Source organism: Malus domestica, chromosome 14, assembly GCF_042453785.1.
Source record: "Malus domestica chromosome 14, GDT2T_hap1".
NCBI lineage: Eukaryota > Viridiplantae > Streptophyta > Magnoliopsida > Rosales > Rosaceae > Malus > Malus domestica.
In genome coordinates, this window is record NC_091674.1 from 10,731,336 (window position 1) to 10,757,134 (window position 25,799).

The 25,799-nt window shown below is 35.7% G+C and overlaps 1 protein-coding gene and 1 long non-coding RNA gene across 4 annotated transcripts; one reads left to right on the plus strand and one right to left on the minus strand.

Moving 5' to 3' along the window:
* Positions 1-13,035: 13,035 nt before the first annotated feature.
* On the plus strand, positions 13,036-15,094 carry LOC103454584 (two-component response regulator ORR10). Its single transcript, XM_008394183.4, has 5 exons — positions 13,036-13,528; positions 13,646-13,749; positions 13,883-13,960; positions 14,232-14,302; positions 14,532-15,094. The coding sequence occupies exons 1-5, from the start codon at positions 13,423-13,425 to the stop codon at positions 14,818-14,820; spliced, it is 648 nt and encodes a 215-aa protein (XP_008392405.3). The 5' UTR covers positions 13,036-13,422; the 3' UTR covers positions 14,821-15,094.
* Positions 15,095-15,624: 530 nt separating this feature from the next.
* Positions 15,625-22,406, minus strand: LOC139191554 (uncharacterized). Of its 3 annotated transcripts, none has more exons than XR_011575605.1 (5): positions 22,303-22,406; positions 21,195-21,264; positions 18,213-18,279; positions 17,296-17,359; positions 15,625-16,288 (listed from the first exon to the last, which is right to left on the minus strand). It is a non-coding gene; the product is annotated as an uncharacterized lncRNA (long non-coding RNA). The 3 variants fall into 3 exon arrangements; XR_011575604.1 differs by having other exon boundaries at positions 16,164-16,292; positions 22,303-22,398; XR_011575606.1 differs by lacking the exon at positions 15,625-16,288 and having other exon boundaries at positions 17,151-17,359; positions 18,213-18,294; positions 22,303-22,403.
* Between the last annotated feature and the right edge of the window lie 3,393 nt (positions 22,407-25,799).

Below are 25,799 nucleotides of genomic sequence, written 5' to 3' on the forward strand. Positions count from 1 at the left end.
TTCCGGGTTGGGGTGTGTCAAGATTTGCTTATATTCGATATCAACGTCGGATAAAAAAAAACAGTGATCGGTCTTTCCGCAAGTGGCCATGCTCTTTTCCAAATTTTTGGTTTTTTTTTTAAATTTCCTCCGTAAAATGTTTTTAAATCTCTTTAGATCCGATCCATATCCCTTGGAATTTTTTTACCACAAACAGAATTCCATTCCGTATAAATTTGTTCCCTCGGTTTAGGCAGAACATGAAATTTATTCTCCTTTTTTTTCTTTGTAAAGTTCATCTTGAGTTTATTTTCCTTTTCAAATTAACTAGAATTTTAGTTATTAATCTTCTGTTTATAATCATATTCACGTCTTCTTTTCTTTTTCAAAAGAGAACTACAGAAGTCATGTGGAGTAAAAAATAATCAAGAAAATTACGGAGGTGGCACCTGTACTTTTGGGTAAAAGGTCAAAATTACCCTTGAAGCACACCGGGATTCCCACGCACATGCACCGAACAATGACGGCTCAACTCAAGGAATAGTCAAAGGTGATCAAAATGGTATTTATTCAAATTCCTCTCATCACTGGTCATCAAACCCTCACTCAAAAGGTAACTCTCAATTTTCCTATTCAATTTAGGATTAATTGACAAATTAATTGCAATATATTATTTCACATAATATCTTGCAATTATACTCATATTCCCATCATATATGGTGGTCCCTATTCTCCAAATAGGGTTGGCCATTTCCCTATACGTAGCCTCATTTTCTCACTAAAATGCTAATTCATTCTCTCCCCAAAAATTCCTAAACACTTTCTCTCTCCAATTCTAATTTTGGCATCGGAGATTCTTCGGCCAAAGCCCTCCCATTCATCGTGGGCAATTGAGGCTCTTGACCTTAATCTTAGGTGTTATTATTTTGCAAGTGCATTTTCGTCAAAGGAGAAGACGGCAGAAATTTGCATCCACAAGTCATATTCTAGTCTGGTCTAGGAAGAAAGGACTTGATGAATGTTTGCACTGCAGAAATTGTTTTGGTTTGCAGAGACTTGAAATGAAAGACACGAGGGGAGAGATAAAGAGAGAAAATGTGATGAGGAGGGGAGGAGGGGAGGAGAGAGAAATGTTTTCCCTTAATAATTTGTTTAAATCAATTTGGATTTAATAAAGAAAATTTATTAGATTACATCTCAACCATTAAAAGTATACAGATTTAATGGCTTAGAACTCATGTAAAAAATGTGGTGCCACCGACGATCCATATATATATAACAATGAATTCATTAAAATAACATAATACATCTTTAGTACATAAGAGCAAGTCCACCCCTAAAAATACATTGGCACCCAACCCATTTAATCCACTCAAATGAATAGTGATTGACCCCAATGAACAGTAATTGGCCAAATGCATCTCTACCTCTAAAAAATGCGCTGGCACCCAGCCTATTAAAATATTATTAATTTTTTATAAAATAATTTTAAAAAAAATAGTTTTAATTTTGGATAGGATTTTTAACCAATCTTGTCACGCCACGTGTCATTTTCTAAAAGTACTATTTTGTGGATAGATTTCTGAAAAGATTTTCAACCAATCCTGACGCACCACGTGTCACTATCTGTTTTCAATAATTTAGCCAAGATTTTCAACCAATCTTGTCACACCACGTGTTATTATCCAAAAGTACTATTTTGTGGATAGATTTCCGATAAGATTTTCAACCAATCCCGACGCCCCGCGTGTCACTATTTGTTGACAATAATTTAGCCAAGATTTCGATAATTTTCAACCAATTACGTAGTGCCACGTGGCATTATGCATAACCTCATCCCTTTTTTTTTCCATATAAACCCTACATCCATCCTAATTCATACACCAAACTCAATCCTTTAGCTCAGAATCATTCTTCATCATTTTTAAATCTTAAGTTCTTATAATGTCTTCTTCAAGGAGATTGTATGAAATCGATGAGCAACAGAAAAAATTGTTGGCAGAACAGGAAGAAATGTTCAATCTCGAGGAAGGTGGACATGAGGCTTTTGCAATGGAAGATGATGAGGCTAATGAACATAGAAGGCAGAAAGTCTCACATTCCCGTCGTGTCATGGAAGCTATGGGTCCGATATCCAAACCTAGACGTGCCGCAAACTTGGATAGAAAGAGGGAAAGACGAGGTAAAGATCTCTTGGAAGATTATTTTATCCCCAATAGTTTATTCCCTGATCATAATTTTAGACGCCGTTTTAGAATGCAACGAAGTTTGTTCGACAAAATCATGATTGCTATTTGCAACCATGATCCATACTATGTGCAAAAAAAAAAAGGATGTTTTTCATGTTCTAGGTCTTCTTCTTGAGCAAAAAAACTACTACTGCCTTGCAGATGCTTGCATATGGAGTATCTGCAGATCAAGTGGATGAGATAATGAGAATGGGAAAATCAACTGTTCTGGAGTCCCTGATGAGGTTTTGCTCCGCAATTGAAGCCCTGTACAGCAATGAGTACCTCCGGAAACCCACGACAATGGACCTGCAAAGGCTTTTGAAGAAGGGTGAGATGCGAGGCTTTCCTAGCATGATTGGAAGCATCAACTATATGCACTGGACCTGGAAAAAATGTCCAAGTGCGTGGCAAGTAGCTCATGGCGACAGAAAATGAGCCAAAAGTATCATTTTAGAAGCGGTGACTTCATTTGATACAAGGACTTGACATGCTTTTTTTTGGTGTTTCAGGAGCTCAAAATGACCTTATTTGGTGTGTTTATGTAAGTTTTATTTAGTGAGTTTATGTAATTTTATTTGGTTTGTTTTTTTTAAGTTTATTTGGTGAGTTTATGTAATTTTATTTGGTGTGTTTATGTAAGTTTATTTGGTGTGTTTATGCAATTTTATTTGGTGTGTTTATGTAATTTTATTTTGATGTGTTTATGTAATTTTATTTGGTGTGTTTAAATATAGTACTAAAAATAAATAAGAAATTACATAAAGAACTAAAATAAATAAGAAATTACATAAAGAACTAAAATAAATATGAAATTACATAAAGTACTAGAAAGACATAAGAAATTACATAAAGTACTAAAAAGAAAAACGAAATTACATAAAGTACTACAAATAAATAAGAAATTACATAAAGTACTAAAAATAAATACGAAATTACATAAAGTACTACAAATAAATAAGATATTACATAAAATACTAAAAATAAATATGAACTTACGTAAAGTACAAAAATAAATAAGAAATTATATAAAAAGTCTGAGAAGCTTGGATTTATGGTGCTAGGATCATGGTTGCTAGGATTTGTGTAGCTAGAACCCCCTCCACTTGTTCCCTCGTTTCTTGCATGGCTCCTTCGCGCCACGTCTTCTATTTCCGATGTTCAAACAAATTTAGAATTTGGAGACATTCCTTCTAGAGGCTTGTTCATAGTGTCACAATCTGCTTGAGCCATCATTTCTTCTATAAGCTTCTCCATTTCTCGAGTAAGTATTTCTCTTTGTCTCTCATTAGCCGCATTACGTCTCTCAATATCTACTAAGATTACTTGCATAGTCGCAGCTTTTGCCTCATCTCTAGCCACTTCCCACACCATGCTCAGTTCACCTTGGCAAGCAAGTTCGTCCATATATTTGGTGTAGTCATTCTTGGAAGAACTCCCTCTTTTCTTTATTGCCTTTTTACCTTGAGGCCTTAAGAACTGATGAGTCGGCTCTGGCACTTCTTCAGGCATCCCTTCTCGCTCTTCAAATATGTCGCCTTCCTGTTGGACCGGGTCTGCTTCTGGAGAATTGTGTAGAAGGATGTCATGCATGACAACTTCTGGACCGGTTGGCACAAGTTTGTATCTGGGACAATCTTTGACAACATCCCAACATTCCCATATGGTGAATGATTTGTTGTTGTTGTTCGCGTTGTGGAATGATTGTGCTTGTAGTGTATATAAAATGTGGGATAAGACAATATTATAAAATGCGGGTATAATACAAATAAATAAATTAAAATATTGATGCAGGTGGAATACATATAAATAAATAAAAATATTGTCACCTGATCCACTAAACTTCTCTCACTACTCAAATTAGTGGAAGCATGAGAGAGAGCGTTTTTTCTAACAAGTATGCGAATTGTTGAGTTTTTTCCAACGACATTGACTACTTCTTGCATCTTTTCCGAGCCTATCTCAAAACGCTGCAGTAATTCTACTCCACAGTTCTCGCAACTGCATCTCATTACCCGTAATTGGGTCATGAGTAATTTGAACCCAACATTCACACAACGTAACATGTTCAATGATCTTCCATGTAGCCATTTTTTGCACACAAATGTTTATGAAAGCTTTGGTTGAAAGTGTTGAAAATATTGAAATGCGGTGTAAGGTGGAAGATGATGGTTAGGTTAATTAATCTGGACCGTTGGATTTGAAAAAGATTGAAATCCAACAGCTCAAATTTAGACACGTGGCCAACGGTCATAATTCTAACCGTTTTTGTAATTTTTTTTTTTTTTACTTTTTTTGGCCAAAAATCGTGAACCATTGGTGTAGGAATTAGACGGCCCAGAACGTGCCACGTCACTAGCTGTTGACTAGCTGTTGGGTTTGAATTTCAAATTTTTTTTACTGTTGGAAATCTAACAGTCCAGAAAATTAGTCGTTGGAAATACAATGGTCGAAGACACACCACATGGCTTCTCCCAGCTCCGGATTATTGCGCCTGCACCGGCAGGTCGTGCGGCCTATTTTTTGTCTGGAACATGCCAGGGTGATGTCACATAAGCCGAGACATTGCTCAGCACGTTTTGGACCGGCTTACAAACTGGCTTAAGCTAGGTGCCAGCCTATTTGGCTCGGCTGGAGTGGATGGGCTGGAGTTGCTCTCATTGAAGACGAAAGAGAGAAAGGGTTGCGAAACTCAAACATTCACTCTTACAAGCTAGATCATTTTAATTTATTTGATGCGTATGGTTCAATGTGTAATCGCACGGGTAATCGTAACTAATCAAGCATATATATATATATAATGGTTTAATGTGTAATTGCACGGGTAATCGTAACTAATCAAGCATATATATACACACACACACATACACATACACACACATGTCGATCGATCTTATTTGGTGCGTATATTGACAACCTGGGTGGTGACATATTCATGTATGCCAATGAAGATAATGATGAGTGTTCTAACGCTTTAGTTCAAGAATATTTCTTCCAATTTGATTCAAAAAGTTACTGCAAAATCAATATCAATAACCTCCTAACTACCTCTTGTAAATAGATATCCAACTATTATATATGGTGACAAAATCATCTGTAATAATCTGTTGATCGCGATTATATATTTTGTGACAATTATTAATTAACAAAATGAGAGTAAGAACTGCACAACAAATCAACAACAATGCATGCGACAGGATCCCGGGATCGATATATATTGATCCATGATTTTGAGCGCAACCAATTATGCCCTACAAAGGTTGGTAGGGTTAAGATGTGATATGATGAAATACATGAAATAAGAACATGCAAGGTTCCTACGGCCCTGCCGTGGTGGACAAATGGTACTGTTACAAATGATCGAACATGGCCAAATTTGTTAATGTTTGGCCTACTTCTGTCCATCCATCTCTTACTCTTACCAGCTGGTGTTGAATATGTTAGCTTGAGGAAAACTTTACAGTTCTTCAAAGTATTTTCACGACTAAAAACTACAAATAAAATATTCCCCGAGTATACTAGAAAATCTATATGTGGTCATCTTGTATAATTGTGAGGGGGGTTTTTAGTGAGGTCTGGCCAATTTTCGTGCCAAGTGATTGGTTGGTGGCTTAAGCTTGCATGCATGTTCAGTTGTCATATATTTCCGATCCATAATAAAGTTATTAGGGTTACTGAGAACGTTCAGCTTGGAAGTGCTTACGTAGGAAGAATATATGGTTTGTCAATATATATAGCACTTTGGTTAGAAGAACTTAAAGGCATATATATTATTTTTTGAAAATTCCTAAGTGCTTCCTGTAAACGCACTAAGCAGATGTTTCGCATTGGACTGGGTGCTGCAGCATGTGTGAAAAAATGGGATAAAATAAATATTTAATTATATATGCTGAGTTCTAAAAGGTAATGTGGAGACTAGGGGTGGGCAAACGGGGCCTGGACCCGCGGGTAGGGGCGGGTCTAAGCGGTTCGGGGCGGGTACGGGACGGGTCCTGTTTTTTAAAATCTGAAACGGGGCGGGGCGGGACGGGTCCTAATTGCTGAGAAAACGGGGGCCCGACTCGGACCATTTCCACCTTCCAAAAATTTCAGATTTAACCTGATCCGTTGATTAAATATATGTATTAAAACACAGCATAGTCCGTCTCTCAAACCACGATCGCAGTCAAGAGTCTCAGACTCTCCCACCCCCCAAATCTCATCTCCTCTCTCATCTCAGACCTCGATCTCTCCCATCTTCGTCCGTCAACTCTCCCCACTTTCTCGTTCTTTCGCTCACCCCTACTCGACTCGACTCGACTCCCTGAGACTCATAGTGACTGAGTCGACCTCGACTGTGTCGACATCACATCAGCTAGCCACCATCACCATCGCGGCATCGTCTCCTGACTCTCCTTCAATCCTCCTAATCGCGAGTTCCGACCACCACCACACCATCCTCGCCATCGAGAACACCACCATCATCCTGCAAATCCCTAGGTAATTTATAAATTAGGGTTTTTGATTTAGGAATTTAGGATTTTTACATAAGCTTTTCAATTGATTTAGGAATTATGTGGGTTTCTGATTTGGGAATTAAGGGTTTTTGGGGCTATGATTGCATAAGCTTTTTGATTGATTATATGGACTGCTGCGATTTGATTACTTGCAGAAACGTTTCTATTGGTTTTGAATTTTATGGATCTGCTTATAGATTGTAGATTTTAAGTTGTTAGGTATTTAAATTTGCAGAAACTTTTCGATTTGTTACAATTTTTGAACTAAAATTGGTAACTGAAGGTTGAAGCTGCAATCTTAATGCTTGTAAGTCAAAGCCAATAGTTAAGATTATTTGATATCCATAGTTTATTGGTTTCGATTTTCAACCCCGAATCGGAACTAACTAGATTATTGAGCAAAGCCAATAATGAAAAGTTTGTTGGCTTTCTTTATGTTTATGAAATTTCTAATATATTTCATAAACATAAAGAAAGCCAAAATGTAATATATTTCATGTTTTGTCATTGAATGTTTATAGCCTCATAAGCTAACGGATAAGAGGGATGTTTATGGCCTCAGTGCAGTGTTTTTGGAGCTTTTTATAGGGATGCAACCAATCTCACATGGCAAAAACCTAATTACAGATTGTGTTTTGGATAACTATATATATAAACCATCTTCTATGCTTTGCATGTGAGAATATAACTTCTTTGTCAAGTTAACATCCCTTATTGTTAATGCTATTTAATCCCTGTAACCGACTAGCTGCACCGGTTTTTGTGTTATTTACAAGTTTTCCTACACTTCAGGTAAACATTGCATTCCAATGTAATGTTTTGCCAACAGACAAAATGAATATATTTCATGTAATTACTGATTATGTAATATGCTTCTAATCTCTCATGTCTAATGATCTCATATGTTTCTTCCTCAATTGTAATTAGAGAGAGGTTACAAGGAAGGGTGTCGTCCTTCTATCATAAATCATCAGAATATTGGAAGTCATTTCGGATGTTAATTTGGATGTTATTACAGATTTTATGTTATTTTGGATGTTAATTTGATATTTGGACTTTGGTCTCGGATGCTATTTTGTTGTTTAGGATGTTATAACGGAGCTTATATGTTATTTTGATGTTCGGACCTTGAACTTTCAATGTTATTTAGATTTTTTATGTTATTTGAAATTTTGGATCGTAGTATCTGTACTCGGTTCTAATTTTGGATCTTGGAAATTTGGATTTTTCATGTTATTTGGAATTTTGGATTTAGGAATTTCAAAGATGAAAAAAAAAATTGGATGATGTAGTAGACTATGTACTCTATTCCAATAAAAAAATGCAATTGGACCCAACAATAAAAAAAAAAAGGTAAGTGGACCCGTGGACCCGGCTTAAATCGGCCCGTTTGAAACAAGCTGGGTTAGGTCCGGTTCCAGATTCAAAATTTTCATTACTCAGCCCGGCCCATGCCCACCCCTAGTGGAGACTCTTTTGCTGAGCAAAGAACTTCTTGACCGAAGTGATCTTCCTAATATAGTGTGGAAGTTAAACTTGTGGTCAAGGAGAGGTTGAAATATTTTTGTAAGTCTTCCGTCTTCCAGAAGAGATAGATAACCGTTGTTTGCCACCAATTGTTCAACTTTTAAAGAGAATATATATATATATATATATACACACACACACATATAACCGTTGTTTACCATCAATTGTTCCTCTTTTAAAGAGAATATATATATATAGTGAAACAGCTCGAACGTTTTGAACGAAGAAAGTAAAAGTATGTTTGGGTGAGAGACTTTTAAATTTCAAGGCATTTAAGTAAAAAAGGTCGTACCCAGTGCCCAAGGCTCCCGCTTTACGCAGGGTCTGGGAGAGGTGAATGTCGGCTAGCCTTACCCCCATTTTATGGAGAGGCTGCTCCCACCAAGGCATTTAAGTAAAATTAAAAAAAATGAATCATAAAAAATTAGGAAAACTAATAAAAAAGGCTTGAAAACTTTAAGTTTTAATGATATTAACAAAATAAATGGTAAAGTAAATAGTATCAGGATTGACCTTTTAGTGTAAAATTGTGGTTTTTCGTTAAAGTGAACAGTACCGAGAGTTTTTCGTTAAAGTTCCCTAAAAAAATTAGATAAGAAGAATTCGCTTATTGGAGGGTCCCATTGGCATGCATCCAATAGGAATTGAACTTACGAATTCGCCAATTATGAGTTGGGCACTTTAACCATTCAGCCATGGATGCTTAGTGGGGATCCTCTTACATGGTGAATAACCAAATTCCAATTGAAATGAAATCTTTAGGATAAATCAATGCAATTTAGGAGGACACAATGAAGGGACATCAATTCAAATCCTAGATTTTCGAATTAAGAGAGATATTGAGAAAGATCTAGAATTCTCACTATTTCTTAGATTTATGGACCAAATTCAATTCAATGGGATATTTTATTTACATTTTTTTTCCATCAAGAGCATTTTAGCAGACCACTTGCCTTGAAACTTATATAGGAAAAATCAAACTCATCACTTCGGAAGAAGTTTCCTAGCCATATTTATTTTACCAATATATATATATATATATATATATATATATATATATTTGGACACATTAAATTAACAAATTAAGCGTAGACCCCAAAGAACCAGACAACAGAAAAATCTCACCCTAGGTAAAAAAAGACATTGACAACTTTTGGGAAACGATGAATGATTTTCTTTTATGTAAGAAGATTTGGAGGTGAACGAACAAAAAAAAAAAACCTAAGAAATTGAAGAAATAGGCATGGAGATTCAAAACCCTTGAGCAAAAGCTCAATAACGACAATGCCACTGATTCTTAAAATCCTACAGACGTGACAATTCAAAAGGGAGGTGATTTCTCACATTATTTTTTGTTTGCATACACATTTTATTTTATTTTTGTTCATTCATCTTATCGAATAATTGATAAATAATAATGTGTGAGAAGTTAAAAATGAGATGTTTATCATTTCTTAACCCAAAGTATTAATAGTTTGGTTGGTCTGAAGACACAAGATTACATACAATTCAGTTTTTAAATATAAGATTATAATTAAATTTTGATTGAACCAAATAGGGTATTTGTTGTATCATATATAGTTTCTAATAGACTTTTTAGCCAAAATGATCTATGATGGCATAACTCTTTATCTTAGTCCCTAATATTTGAAATCAATAGAATTGGTCTTGATTTTGTTCATTGTCAATCATTTTAGTAATTTCACGAAAATCTTTGTGTTTCAAGGACCAAAATGACAAAAATACTATTAGTTTAATAAACATTGAGCCAAAATGATTTGACAAAAAATTGAGGGTATTTTATCATTTTCTCCTTATTTAATGGGAATTTCTCACGGAATGATTAAAATGATTGACTGTGGACAAACTTAGAGACCAAAATGAGTTTGATTTTATATCTCAGAGACCAAAATGAGTTTGGTCCCTGAAATTGACAATTCTATCGATTTTATATCTCAGAGACCAAAATGAGGAGTTGTGTCAATTTCAGGGACTATTTTAGCTAAAAAGCCTTTCTAATATTGTAATAATTTTTAAATTATTTTTAAATTATTTCAGGGAATTCACACTATAACTTCCCAGTGGGTCATCCATCATGGGATTGCTCTCGCGCGAACTCGCTTAACTTCGGAGTTCCGATGGAATCCGAAGCCAGTGAGCTCCCAAAATGCCTCGTGCTAGATAGAGATGAGAATATACATATAAGGCTTATAGGATCCACTCCCCTGAATGATGTGGGATGTAACATTGTGGTGGAGTATCCTTGGCCCTATAATGTTTCACAATACAACATGATAAAACTAAAAAGAACTTAACAAATAGTAATTGATAGTTAAATTGAGATAATATCAATATATTTGTGGTGGAGTATCCTTGGCCCTATAATGTTTCACAATACTACATGATAAAACTAGAAAAATCATGAGGTAAAGCTGAGCAACATGGGATCAACAATCATGTCTGGCAAGACAATGGATGTGGTACTGGCCCCACCAAAACAAACCTTTATCATCTACACAAGTTTAACGAGTGTGGATTGTGTGTGACAGGTTGTACAACAGAAAACAAAAGTGGGTCTGGGAATCCTTTCTACAAAAAATAGAAACAAAATGGCTACCAAATTATCTGTTGCTTTGCATGCTGCCCAAATGTGGTGTTCCACTTTAAAAACAGAACAGAAGCTTCTTTTTATTTTCTATAATTTTTTTTTTTTCTCTTTCATGGTTTTCGAACAGCACAACTACTTCAAACTAGCTCATAATCTGATCTTTCTACACCGTTACACATTTCTCAGTTCTTTTCCATGTGTTGGATTTCTTCTAATTGGTCCACCTTTTATCTATTATCGTATTACAAGATAGCACATTAAATTCAAAATCTCATGGAAATTATATTTTGACATAGCCAAAATACACAGGATGGTTGGTTAATTACTATATCCCACACTGTATGATGACAATTTTGAGAGAAACTTTTAATTTAGTGACTAAATAAAAAGGAATCTTATCACCAAGTCTTGAATTTTTGAACAAACGATATTATCTACGATAAAGGTGTGAGTTTCACAATGTACTAGCAATAAATGTGGTTCAAATTCGTCATTGGCGAAAATCGAAACTGTAGTACTAAGTGACTACATCAATCTTGAATTACAAGAGGTTCTTTGACTGTTTGAATAGCCAATTAAATAGCTGAAACTTGTTTGCCTCAAGAAAAATAAAAGGTTTTGTTCAAAAAATAAAAAAATAAAAGGTGAACAAGTGATGAATTTTCTTGATAGATAGAGCATTTCATTTTAATTATTGTGTTTTGAGTTCGAACTCTCCTCATTTTTTTTGTGTGCAAATAATTCACCAGTGATCCCACTCTTTATGCAAAATGATGGAAGAATTATAAAAGAGATTTGAAATTTATGCGGTGTAGAGTGTTTAATTTTGCAGTCGAAATGAATTGATGCATAGTAGAATTCAATGTAACTAGAAAAATCAAACAATTTTGATCATCTTCAAATACTTCGATGGCCTTGATTTAGTGTACTTGTTTATACAAATCTAAAACCCATCAAGTGACACATAATGCACATAGATTCCACCAAACAGCCGAGGATGTATCGCCCTCCATATGTCTTTCATTGACCTGAATATGATACACCTCACTTACTCTCAAAAATCTTGTCATAATTTTTTATTGAGACCATCAAATTGTCATATGGTGTTACTAGTTCACCCATATGGACTAATAATATTACGTGGCTAATAATCACACTACATGCTAAACTCTCTACATGGCACAATATAAGTGGTCAATTATCGTTTACGTACAACGTGTCCCCAAAGGAAAAGGATCCGGCAAATGATCATTTTTCTAGAGATTCCGTGATCGTGACCGTTTATCATACATCGTGCGGTCATAAATCATTTCAAATTTTAAAATTAAATATAAATAGTACCTAACAAAAACTAACCGCACAATGTACGATGAACAGTCACGATCACATAATCCTCAAGAAAAGGATCCGGCGTCCTCGAAACACGCGGTAAGTTGAATCAACTGGATTGAGATTTGAATAGGCATAGCATTCAGCAAAATTGGCCAGCAGGTCATGAATTGAAGTGAATGTTGAACGTATGCATGGGTATGGGCATGTTGGGTATGCCCATGATCATGTATTTGGCATGCATGGCATGGGAAGCAAATCTCAAAAGGGAATCAAAAGAAATTGCTCTCTCTCCTTCCACACCCGGCGAAAAAGCACCTCTGCTTACGTCACCTGTATCTCTTGGGGATTTTCACGGGCCCACCTCCTCCACCACTCCCCCCACCCTCTCCGCTCCTCTCTCTCTTACTCTCTCTCCTCCGACCCTTTACCCTTTAATTTAATTTCGAGTAATGTTATTCACAAAAGATTTTTTTATTTTATCTTTTTATACATCTTTTTTAATTTTAAGTTATCGAATTAAATAAACTGAACAAAAATTATGATTATGTGACGTTTAATCTGTATTTTTTCACTTTTTTTTAGTATTGATAATATATTATGTTAAAAAAATAAAAAATAAATGTGTGAATACCTTATTACTCTTATTTCTTTTTTCGAGTACAAATATATTTTATACTAAAAAAGAAAAAATTCAGGTAAAACACACAATAAACAACAAATACCCCTACGTTTTAATTTGCTTTCATCCACTCAAAACTTTCTAGCATTTTTTTTCAATAATTTGAATTAATATGTAGTTTGAAAAACAAAAATTCATAATTAAATAAAAAAATACTATTTATTCTTATTAATCAATTTTTCAAACAAAATGTCCTATTTGTATAAAAATACATACAACCCACCACTACTCCTCCCTCCCGCCTGTCAACCAAAAATAAAATAAAAATATTAATTTCATCGGGATTATTAAATTAATCATGTCATTTCCATTTTCTTTTCACATTGCTTGCCCTGTAATTCAAAAAATCAAGTTGGAAAAAATTAACAGATTTGGGGTGAAACACTGAAATCTGGTCGGATCTTGCTTTGTGGGATGTGGATATTGGTGGGTCTTCCTCTTCTTATTTCAATACAACGAACCTCCCTTGTTTCTCATTTCCTCCTCCTCCCGTAGAAAAAACAGCACCAACACCATACGAAAACAATTTTAGCTTTTTCTTTTGGTATTTGCTTTCTTCTTCCTCTGTGAGAAATGGGGATGTCTGCCACAGATTCACAGTTTCACGTTCTAGCTGTTGATGACAGCGTCATCGATCGAAAGCTGATCGAGAGGCTCCTCAAGACCTCATCGTATCAAGGTAAATAAACCCCTGCACTCGAGGTTTCGAGTTCCATTTTTTCCTTTCCAGAATAAGAAGAATATGGGTTCTCATTGTTTTACCATATTAATGTTGGGTTTTGGTTGTTGAATGCAGTTACTACAGTTGATTCTGGTAGCAAGGCTCTTGAGTTTCTGGGGTTTTATGAGGATGACCAAAGCAGTTCAGATTCACCTTCTATCTCCCCAAACAATCAACAGGTCCTCTCTCAATCTCTCAAATTCCCAATCTTTTGATTACTTTTCTCTCCATTTCCCCCCCTGTTTTTTGGTAAAAATATTAATAAAAAAAATATGGGTTTCTAAATTTGATTGGTTTTCTGTGGTTGTGCAGGAAGTGGGAGTGAATCTTGTAATTACAGACTACTGTATGCCTGGAATGACAGGATATGATTTGCTCAAGAAAATCAAGGTATGCTTTTTATTTTTTTATATTCCCTTGCATTTTTTCTTTTCCTCGATCTTTCCCCATTGAGTTTTCTTCCATCTGTCCAATGGAGTTTTACAATTGTCCAATTGCCCACTTGGGTTTAAACTATCAATTAAAATCTCCTGGAATATTTGCCCACCAATTTTTCAACCCAAAAATAAGTCAGGTTCCAGATGTCAGTCGCAAGATTTCCTTTGTCACATTCCAAAAAGTTTATAGGATTTTTTTTATTTTTTTTTTGTGGATTTCTCAGGAGTCTTCATCTCTGAGGAACATACCTGTTGTGATCATGTCATCTGAGAATGTGCCTTCAAGAATCACCAGGTAACTTTTCTTTTTAGGGATTTTCACGCTCTCGTTTTCTGTTTCTGCACTCCTCGTGTTTCCGTCTCTTGATTCTCCTTTATCCAAACGTAAAGAAAAGTGAAAAAGGGAGGAACAGAGTGAACGGAAAAGAAAAAAAAAGGGAGTGCAGAAATCACTTACCTTAAAAAAATGGTAGGAAAATTTGAATTGTGAAGTTTAATTGATTAAACTATGTGGTTAATAACAGATGCTTGGAAGAAGGGGCTGAGGAGTTTTTCTTAAAGCCAGTGAGACTATCAGACTTGAGTAGGCTTAGACCCCATTTGATGAAAACCAAGTCCAGCAATCAAAACCAAGAAAAACAAGAAGATGAATCTGAAAACTCAGAGACTCAATCACAGGAGCAGGATCATGAACTAGAACAGCAACAACCGCAAACGATGCCGCCCAACAATAACAAGAGGAAGGCAATGGAAGAGGGGCTTTCACCTGATAGAACTAGACCCAGATACAGTGGGATCGCCACTCTGGTTTGATTTCCAATTTTTTTTTTTTTCTCCTGATGATTTGAACAACGTAATTTTACTACCTTTTTTCTCCTTTTTTTTGTTGTTGTTCTTTTTTTTTTTTTTGTCATTTCAGCTGCTGGTTGATACTGGCCGAAATGAGTGTAGAGGGTTTTTTTTCATGTCTACAATTACATGAAAATAGTTACATTCCAATTTTGTTGTGCTAGTTTGATTAATGACATAAAGTAGAAAAATTAAATAAATAAATTGATGTATAATGAAACAGGATTACTTTGATCAACGGAGTGTTTCCTTGTTTCCGCTTTTTGTTTTTCTAAAAAATTGCACTTAAATTGGTACATCCCGATTCATAACTGGCCTGCAGGGGAAAGGAATTGAGTATTTGCAGGATGATGTGAGTGTAAACTTTGTTAATGGTTAATTGAACATTTAATTTAACAAAATTTATAGTTTGACAAAAAAAAAAAAAATCATAATTGGCTTGAATATAAAGGGGTTTAAGACTCATAGTTCTGGGCTTAAGTAAATTGGTTAGAGCGGTGTGCTTCTTGTACTTGACTCAAGTTCAAAGCCTCTCTTCTCAATTTAAATTAGATTAGTTTTGAAGAAAGTTGAGGTTGTATTATAAAATTAATTGATAATACGAAGAATAGTCCAACTTACTAACTCTACGGGTCCAAATTAAATTATTCTCAACACGTACCCTCATGTGATGATTTTCAATCCTAAACATATGGATAACACAACAAGGTGACGTGGATCATGTATGGCTGTTGGGCTTCACACATTAGACAATCTGCTCTGATACCATGAAAAAAGTTGAGGTTACACCATAAAATTAATTGGCAATATAAGGAGTAGTCCAACTTACTTTTTTTTTTTTATGATACTTACTTAAGTACGTCCGTCATCTTATCGATGTGAGATTCATTCTCTAACAAAGTTAAATAAAAATTATTGTGTTTTTTGTCTAGATCAAGTCAAGCTCAACCAGTCACCTAATAGCAAGGCAGGTGGCACATGATTTGCCTCCTCAGTCTGAAACCAAAAGAAAACAGCATATCTTTCACATCCTCCTCGATATCAATATTCTTCAACCGTTCATGAAGCCGGGTGCATACGCCATTTTTTTCTAGTCTTTATTCTCATGTGAGTTGGGGTGGCGGGAGTGCCTTGCAAGTGGCGAGGGGAGCCCCTAGAATTTTCGACAAGAACATTTTCTGATTTGCGGTGGGCTAGAGCACACCCGAGTCCCCACCCCAGCCTGTCATGACATGCCCCCAAAAACTTCACCCTTGTCATTCTGACAAGGCCTAGGGCTTGAAAGATGACCTTCAACCTGAAAAACCACCTCCTGCGGGCCAAATCGAAGAGATCAAGTGGTGGGTCATGCGAAGCCTATCCAAAAGCTCGAGCAAGTTAAGCCTGGCCTTGTCCAGCAAACAAGGTTGATGTCATGCCAAGCAAATTAAGCCTGGCTTTGCTCCATCGAACAAGATTAACGTCAACCACGTTTTGTAATTTACATGCAATGCAACAAGGTAACCCAAAAAATAAAATAAAAAAAATATTTATGAATAGTAATCATCTTTACCCAACAAGTGGAGTTGCACAAATATAAATACTATTGAGAGTGAATAATACGAGCAATTTACATGTCTCTTGCCCTTTAAAACGGGTGAAACTAATGGACCCAAGCAGGCCTTTTTGAGTACTTAAATGAGAGAGTCATCACAGCCATACCCCATGACAATTGAGTTTTAAAAGTCCATCACCATAGGCTTATCAACATTAATTAATCAAATTAATGGAGCATAAATTTGAAAAAGAAGAAATCACATCCTTCTTTTTGCTACTCTATTTATTAAAATTCCTTTCATTTTTAATTTTTGATCAAGGTTCTTGGTATTAATAACATCATTAATTATTTGAATAATAAAATATTTTTATTTTTAAATATATTCCTTTAGTGTTAAAAATGTATATTTATATTTATGACTAAATTTTTATCATATATTTTTATTTTTAGTTCGTACCTATTTTTAATTTGTACCCATATATTAGTTTCTTTTTGTACCCATATTTTTTTTAAAGTTTTATTTGTGTTTGTACCATGTATACCGTCACATGACATTGTATATTTAATCAATGATAGAAAAATTACATATGGTATATTTATGTTTTATGCCTAAATTTTGTATCATATATTTATATTTTTAGTTTGTACCCACTTTTTGACACACCCCGACCATAAAATCAGGGCGTGTTGGCCGTCATGTGGGTATGATGTAACCAAAAGTGCGACGCGGAAGCAAAAAGGTAAAAGAAATATGAAGGGGTAAAAACCAACTACTAGCAATAATATCCGAACTAACATGCTAGAGTGAGTTTAAGTGTGAAACACACATAATCAGAGCATAAATACTAGGTGCAGTCAAGTAGGACCATTACTAAATTACAACACCTGAGGGTGAGTCATACATTTAGGTAGTTTGCCAGAACGCCGTGGAAATCTTCATGAGCCAACAACACTGCTAACTAGAACCTGGAGGGGCGCAAAAACAAGATTGAGTGGGTCAGTAAAACAAAGCTTTTCGAAAATATTTCATTTAATAACACTTTTAACCCCTCATTGTAAAACCTGTATGCTTTCCCAGAAAATAATATATATATATATATATATATATATATATATATATATAACCATATATAACAGCAAATAACTCAAATCACAAGTCTTTAACACTTTTCAGGAAAATATGTCATGCTATGCTTCAAAACATAATAAGGATGCATCAATATAACAAGTGAAATAAGGAATCAACCCGAGACCCTGCAGCTGTCCTGTACAGCTAATTCTATGGCTCAATACCCAATCCAGCCGGAGTCACAAACTGTGACCTGTACGGCACTACTCTGCACACAAGTCGGAACTATCTGAAGTAGTTTGTACGACAAGAATGGTGTAAGAATACGCTCTAGTGCTTCTCTCATCAACAGTTGTATAATAATCTAAAGTTACCTATAAGTCGGAACCACCTCTAATGGTCTATACGACATGTTGGAACCATCTCTAATGGTCTGTACAACATGCACCTACTTGGATCCAAGATGAGCGTGTGGTGCGGGTGAATAATATAAGCACTAACACCATGGGTGCAGGTTATGAGCTCTCAACATAAATCACATCAAACAATAAATCACATGAACAACATAAAACTCACCTGATACTCACCTGTGCGTTCACAGCACCATTTAACGTATATACATCAAATACTAGTTCATATATTTCATATAATATGCATGCATGGCATTTTAAAGCATACTATTATTTAAATTCAATTTCTGGGAAAAGTCAGTAGTATATAGGTATATACAGAAAATAACTGCCCACTCACTGGTAAATCGAAGGGTTGTAACCCCCGTGACGCCCTTGAACGCGCTCGTCCTCGGGATAGGTCTCACCTATATGCGAAACAACTATAAAAACGTTATTTTAAAGCACATAACCAACAATATGTAATAATTCTCATACGATGCTCAATTTGGGTATATGAATATACTACAGTGACCTACTCGACTTCACGAACGTTGAGATATTTTTAGAATAATTTTTCAACGCCGCATGCGCCCCCACGCGTGTCATCCCTTACCTCCAGACGCCGGAAAATCTCGTCGGCACCGGAAAACTGGGAAAATTTCTAACTAAGGTTTCTCCCTCGATTCTTCACCATTTCTCACGCAATTTATACCAAAATGAAGCCCTAAGCATGTAGAATCACGTCAAACAAGTTTCAAGATCTAAAATCCACTAGATCTTACTTGAGGAAGCTCGATAATCCGGCCAAATTTGAAAAGCTTCGTTCTCAGTCCTCCGACGTCTAAATTCTACCAACGAAGTACCCCGAAGCTCGTGAGAACCTCCTTAAGCTCACTGTGAGCTTGAAATTCCCTGAAACACAATGTTTTACGTGTGCATGAACAGTGCACATTTTCGGGGTTAGGGTTTCACGATAATTTCGAAGGTCTTAAGTTCCAAAATTAGTATGTTTGAACTCAGAGACTCAAGATGAGTTCGATTCTTACCTTAGAACCTTCGATCTGTGAAGAAATGGCGTAGAATAAGCTTGTCCGTACGTGCACAGTGACAAAGGTGCAGAAAAACCGAGAGAGAGAAGGGAGAGAAAGTCCACGGGAGTGAGAGAGAAAAGGCAGGTTTGTGTGTGTGTGGTCCACATTAATCCCTAACCACACAATTGAAAACATAACCTAAGTTCCAAATTAAATTTTCCACAAACTTAGGAAGGACAATATTAATCAAATGTATAAGTCACACACACACCTTAGAAATCTTTAGGGACAATTCCATCTTTTCATAACTTCGGTAAAAGATTTCGGGACGGGCTGTGACACTTTTAATTTGCAACATTTTAAAAAAAAAATTGTAGTATTTTCTTTTTAGTTTTATTTTGTACTCATGTATTAATTTCTTTTAGCACCTATATTTTTTTTAAATTCATTTGTACTCATAATTTTTTAATCTTTTATCTGTACCCTAATTTATTTATAATGTACCCATTCTTCTTTGTTAATGTACCACTTTGTTATATGTGAAATGTACCAATTTTTTTGTAAAATGTACCAATTTTTCTAACACAATACATTTTTTTGCCATTTATTATTTCTTATTTTTACATAGTTTTTATCCATTTATTCAATCAAAATGTTTGAATTTTGTTATTGTAACCGTTTCTAATAGTATTATAATGAGGGATTTTAAATTTATAGGATTATAAATCACATAAAATATCAAACAATTAATGTCAAAACTATAAAAATAAAAATATTAATTGAAATATAATGAGGTGTTCAAAGTCAAGGAACTTTGATCAAACTTTGAATATCATTAAAGTTTAGTAAAAGAATGTTAAGGATTAGGGAATGCATCCAAAATATATTGGTATTAATTCAGTATACTAATGGACCCAAGCATGCCATTTTGAGTACTTAAAAAGTCCATTGTGATGTTATGCTTCAATACTTTTCGCAAATTTTCTTGTGCGGACTATTTTTGCAGACCATCTACACGGACCAACTTAAACCGTTGGATTTCATCGGGACGTCTCACAATAAAATTGAACTCATTGGTGGAACCAGATCATAAATGACTCGTAAATGGGAACATTTTGAATAAAATGTAATATAAGTTGAATAATTTATATAAAATAGGAGAAAAATCATAAAACTATTTCGGAAGTTGCTACTGACTCGTTGCAGGGTGCTCGCCATTTTGAAGAAAACAGGGAAAAACTATATCAAACGAATCACAAGGTGCATGTGGTACATAATGATTAAAATATTATATAAAGTGTTTGTGTAAAATCAAGAAAAATTGAAAAAATAATTTGAATGTTCACATGAACTTCTTGAACCGACTTATTGAGAAATGAGCATAAAACCTCTATTATGAGTTGAAATCAAGGTTCTAAAAGACATTAAGTGTTAGTCAGGCGGTAGTTGGTGCCTAGCGCTAGTCGGGCAGTAGCTGGTGCCTAGCACCTAGGCTATTAGGCGGAGCCTAGGCGAACTAGGTGAATTCAAATAAATTTATGATCTATATGATAAATAAGGGTATGCTTATATTTAAAAAATACATAATTGCTTTGGAATATTGTCATATCCCGGCCCGGGGCGGACCACTTCTTGGGCGCGTTCCACCACCATAGCACGATATTGTCCGCTTTGGGCCCCGACTACGCCCTCACAGTTTTATTTCTGGGAACTCACGACCAACTTCCCAGTGGGTCACCCATCTTGGGAGTGCTCTGGCCTCCTTCTCGCTTAACTTCGGAGTTCCTACGGAACCCGAAGCTAGTGAGCTCCCAAAAGGCCTCATGCTAGGTAAGGATGGGAATATACATTTAAGGATCACTCCCCTGGGCGATGTGGGATGTTACAATACCAGCACACATTGATTCTAGGATCGGGGTGTGTCAAATATATAAATTGAAAAATAAAATGACAAATAGATTATAAAGTATTAGAACATAATGCAAAATGAAAAATATCTATTTTCTGTTTAAGTGAGAGGCGAGACCTACACAGGCTAGGCGAGTGCCTAAGTAGGTATATGAGCCATTTCTTAATTTTCAAACTGACACACCCCGACCCGGAATGTCCACTAGGACTTCGAATCAAGCTGTGCTGGCCAACACTTGGAAGGTGACGAAGCCATAAAGTGTGATGATGTGGAAAATTATGAATAAATTTAAACCAAAGAGTGCCTTAATACCAGAGTGCACTGGTGAGCGGGAATGAACCCACTTCACATATGACGTTAGAGCATAAGCAAGTATAGAAAAGTGAATTAAGAATCATACCATTGAAATAGTCTCCGATACTAAGAGTCGCCACGAGTCTTTGGTGATAAGAAAACTCAGCTAATAAAACCTAGAGGGTGAAGACAAGACAAAGATGAGTGGCCTTGTAAGTAAAATACTAATAGAAAACAAATAAAACATTATAATCCCTCACTATAACTGATGTGATAATTACTTGACACACAAATTAAACCCTATTGATGACAATTGTAGTAATGATGCAAGTAGGGATCGTTCTAGACCGGGGATTAACTAGGGATGCTAATCAACAAATATAAGACTCAAGAATATAAGAAGAAACTTAAAAACACAAAAGTAGGCTTTAAAACACTAAACTAGACTCAAAGAGTTCAAAACACTTTAAGGCACAAACTAAACAAACTTAAACACACTTCGATACAAGAAAGTAAATGGGAGGTATTGGTTTGGATGAGATTGAGATAACAACAAAAAAGTAAAACTAAATAGATGGTTTATGGATTAGCTAGAGATCCATTCTTCACACATGACACACTTGTACATGAATTGATTTCCAATTGCTTTTCAATAGATTATGAAACTCAACACCCCAGATTAACCGTGATGCACTAATTAATCCTCAGATTTTTCTTGATTTATTGAATTGGATGAATGCATACGACAATCCAAATTATTCTCCAAAAGTCCTCTACATGAATGCATAATAGAGATACAATCAAAGATCATTACGTTCTATGAAAATCATAAGTGTTAACGAGGCATTCGTAACTATGAATGCATGATACGTTTGCCAAGAATTCAATTAACGCGATTGTGACTAGCAACCTTCACTACCAATGAATATAAACTTGTAACGATTAGGTGAAACTCATTTATATCCTAGCATCAATTTCATGCATGAAAACTAAGTATGCATCCTTAATCAACATACAAGAATTAGTTTTGAAGAAAGTAGTTAATTGAATTGCATTCACAACTTATTAAATCACAATTGGAAGAAATCAATTCATATCTCAAACATGTTCATGGCTTCGAACTTCACCCTAGCTAAGTAAGGGTTTAGTTCCTCATACTTGCAATTAAACAAAAACAATTGATATTAAACATAGAGAAACAAAGTAGAAGACACCTAGAATGCTCCAACAACTCCAATGGAATGGCTAGCACAACTCCAAGCACTCCTCCTTCTTTGCAAGCCTTGGAACTAATGGAAATGTGTATGAATGGCTGTGTGTCTTCCTTGAAGGCTGAATGGTGCTTATATAGAGGTTGGAAATGAAAAGAATTGCAAGGCAATGGACATGACAACTCACGGCAAAGGAAGAAAGGATGCTGCCAGCTTTGTTTTGCATGTGTGTGTGCTGTTTTTGTGCTCTTTCCACCTAGAAATAATCATTCCAAAGCCACCCAAAGCTATAAGTGGGAGACCAACAAGAAATCCACTTCATAGTGGTCCAATTTCCTTGCTTTTTCTGCTGTCCATTCACTCCCCTTTGCTGATTCCATTCTAGTGTCGTGTGTGTTCATGTGTGTGTGTGTTTGTGTTGTCCTCATCACTTCCCACTCTTCCATTCTTTAATTTCTGATTCCTTGCTGCCCATGTGGTGTGTGTTTTGCTGTTTTCTTTCCTTCTTGCTGCCCATGTGGTGTTTATACTTGCACATGCATGTTCTTCATCCATTTAGCTAGCAATAAACACATTTTCTGCCATCACATGGCAGCTATGATGTTTGAAGTTGTAGGCCAACACTTTGCACACACACATGCAGATTTCTAGCCCTTTGAATCATCAAATTCGTCCATCCTCATGTCTCCATGTTTGCACCATCCAATCTTGGCCCAAAAATGCTCCAAAGTGCTCCAAAATGCACCTTCTTGCATCCTTGGCCCAAAGAACCTACAAACACACAAAAATGGCTTAAACTACTAACATAACTAAGAACTAAGAACATAAATGCACGAAAACAAACATACTAAGTCGCATAAATATGCTCCTATCAATAACACCTTTATAATTTCCAGAAAAATCATAATATACCACACACAGCATCTCATCAATAATGTCAAATAATTATGCGATTAATAACTCATACTAGTACGCAAGTCAGAGTCACCTCTGGTGACCTGTACGACTTACCCATATCTCTCACATATACTAGTTCATTATATATTTCATCACATATGCTAGCTCATCGTATATTCGTCACATATGCTAGCTCATCACATATTCATCACATATGCTAGCTTATCACATATTCATCACATATGCTAGCCCATCGCATTACATATCTCATCAATCATTGCTAGCACATAAGCCGGAGTCACCTCTAGTGACCTGTACGACTGAAATCGTAACTCATCAATCATTGCTAGCTCATAAGCCGGAGTCACCTCTAGTGACCTGTACAACACTATACTGCACACAAGTCGAAACCACTAAAAATGTATGTACGACAAGATTGGGTGTAATATAATTATGCTCAATGCTACGCATTCAAGATAACCATGTGATAAATCGCTAGTCACATACGAGTCGGAACCACCCGGAACCACCTATGGTGGTCTGTACGACAAGACTGTGCACTTAAATTGGATCCAATGTGAGCATAGAGTGCAGGAGGTGACATTATAAACATGCATGTACCATATCTCTGGCTAAATCACAATCACCCGGGGTGCAGGTTTATGAGCTTTAAATGCATCTAATACAACATGTACGACTCATAAGCAACCTGTACGACAATGCTAGAGTTGCCTTAAACATAAATGTAGTCATATCATAACCCCATCAGTTCAACTAATACCGTATACTTACTTGAACTTACCTAAACTTACCTGAACTTACCTGTGTGTCCTGCGTTCACCTTTGCACTTCAGGGCGTTCACAATAATTATGTGCAAGGGATATACGTATGGATATGCCATGATGAAATCTAAAATAAAAACATTTCATAGTATTTCCAATTATATAATATGGTGTACTAACTATTAATCACCAAAACATAAAGTTTTTTTTTACCAATATCCCTCACATTGCTCAATTCCTTAAACCAGGTTATTGTCTCGATTATATAATCTCATTTCTTATATGGCTACTTCTAACATCTCGTTAAACTGCCTACGTACCCTAAACAGGGATCAAGCCATTCGTAGTTCACAATAGTCATTTATAGTAATACGCATATGGATATATCACGATGAAATCTAAACTCAATCATCTCATAGTATTTTATAACATATAAATATATATATATATATATATATATATATGTCATGGCATAAATTTCTCAATTTTATTTAAAAACATTTATAGAATTATCAATCATGAAAAATATGATGAGCAAGGAAAGATCCACTCACCTAGAGTCCGTGCTACAACTTCATAGCATAAACATCGAGGCGTCACAAATGATCGGCGTCTGTGAACAATTATCAAACCATATCTTAGAATTCTCGTTGATACAATACATAACTTACATCGCACATAAGTCTAAGTAATTCGGTCCAGAAGATCTACATATCAGATCTTTGATCCGTAACTTCCAACGATTCACATTATGCTTCTAGAATAACATACTAAAATTTCATTACGATCCAACGGACGGATCTCCGCTAATTACCAAAAACCAAGTGGCGGTCAACATTTTATTTTACGAATTTACCAATCCAATTCGAGGAGATCCGTACATCGGATTCCCAATCCCTAAGTTCCTATATTTCTCAAATATTATGAATAATAACCTATTAAAGTTTGATGACGATCCAACGGTCGGATCGTCGTTTCATATAATGGCCTATTAACGAATCTTAGAGAATTTTGGTTCTAACGATCAATCTACGTCATTAAATTCTCAAAACTGAATTCAAGGCATCAAATATAGCTTTAAAATAGCATTGGCGGCCCTCTGGCCACGCACAGCCGAGGGTGGCGGTTGGCCTCCCCGACTTGCCGGAAAAATCAACTATCTCTAAAAATTACCAAAATTTGCAGATTTGAATATCTCAATGAGTAGAACAACTTTTATACCTGTGACCAATGCCAATTTGACACATCCCGACCAGAGTCGAGACGTGCTGGCCATCACGTGAGAGTGACGTAGCCATGAGCGCAAAGCGGAAACGATAAAGAGTAAGAGAAATACTAACAATTTAAAACCAAGCAACTAGCAATCCCAGATAAGAAAGGATGCTAAAGAGAGTTTAAGTGTATAAATACACTTTCAGAGCAATAAGAAAATCTAGTTGCAGTCAAGTAGGACAATTACTAAGACACAACACCCTAAAGTAAATCTTACTTTTCAGATTCTGTCAGAACACCGTTGGATTCCTCGTGGCCACCAAACTCCGCTACCTAAGACTTAGAGGGGCGAAAAACAAAGTTGAGTGGGTCATTTCCTTTGAATATACTAATCCCTCGGCGTAAAACAAGTATATAGTACTTTCCCAGAAAATAGAATACATAAATATGTATATAAATACATCACTTTAATTCATGCTTTACATAATCATAATAATATGTATGTCATGCCAAGATATAACAAAGTAAGTCATTCAAGTAAGAATAATTTCATAGAAATATAACATGCTAGCCGGAACCCCTGTGGTAGTCTGTACGGCTGAATTCAT

Coding starts and splice junctions, on each gene's coding strand:
- LOC103454584 (XM_008394183.4), top strand. CDS start 13,423: ATGGGGATGTCTGCCACAGATTCACAGTTTCACGTTCTAGCTGTTGAT. Junction 13,529..13,645: donor CAAGACCTCATCGTATCAAG/GTAAATAAACCC, acceptor TGTTGAATGCAG/TTACTACAGTTGATTCTGGT. Junction 13,750..13,882: donor TCTCCCCAAACAATCAACAG/GTCCTCTCTCAA, acceptor GTGGTTGTGCAG/GAAGTGGGAGTGAATCTTGT.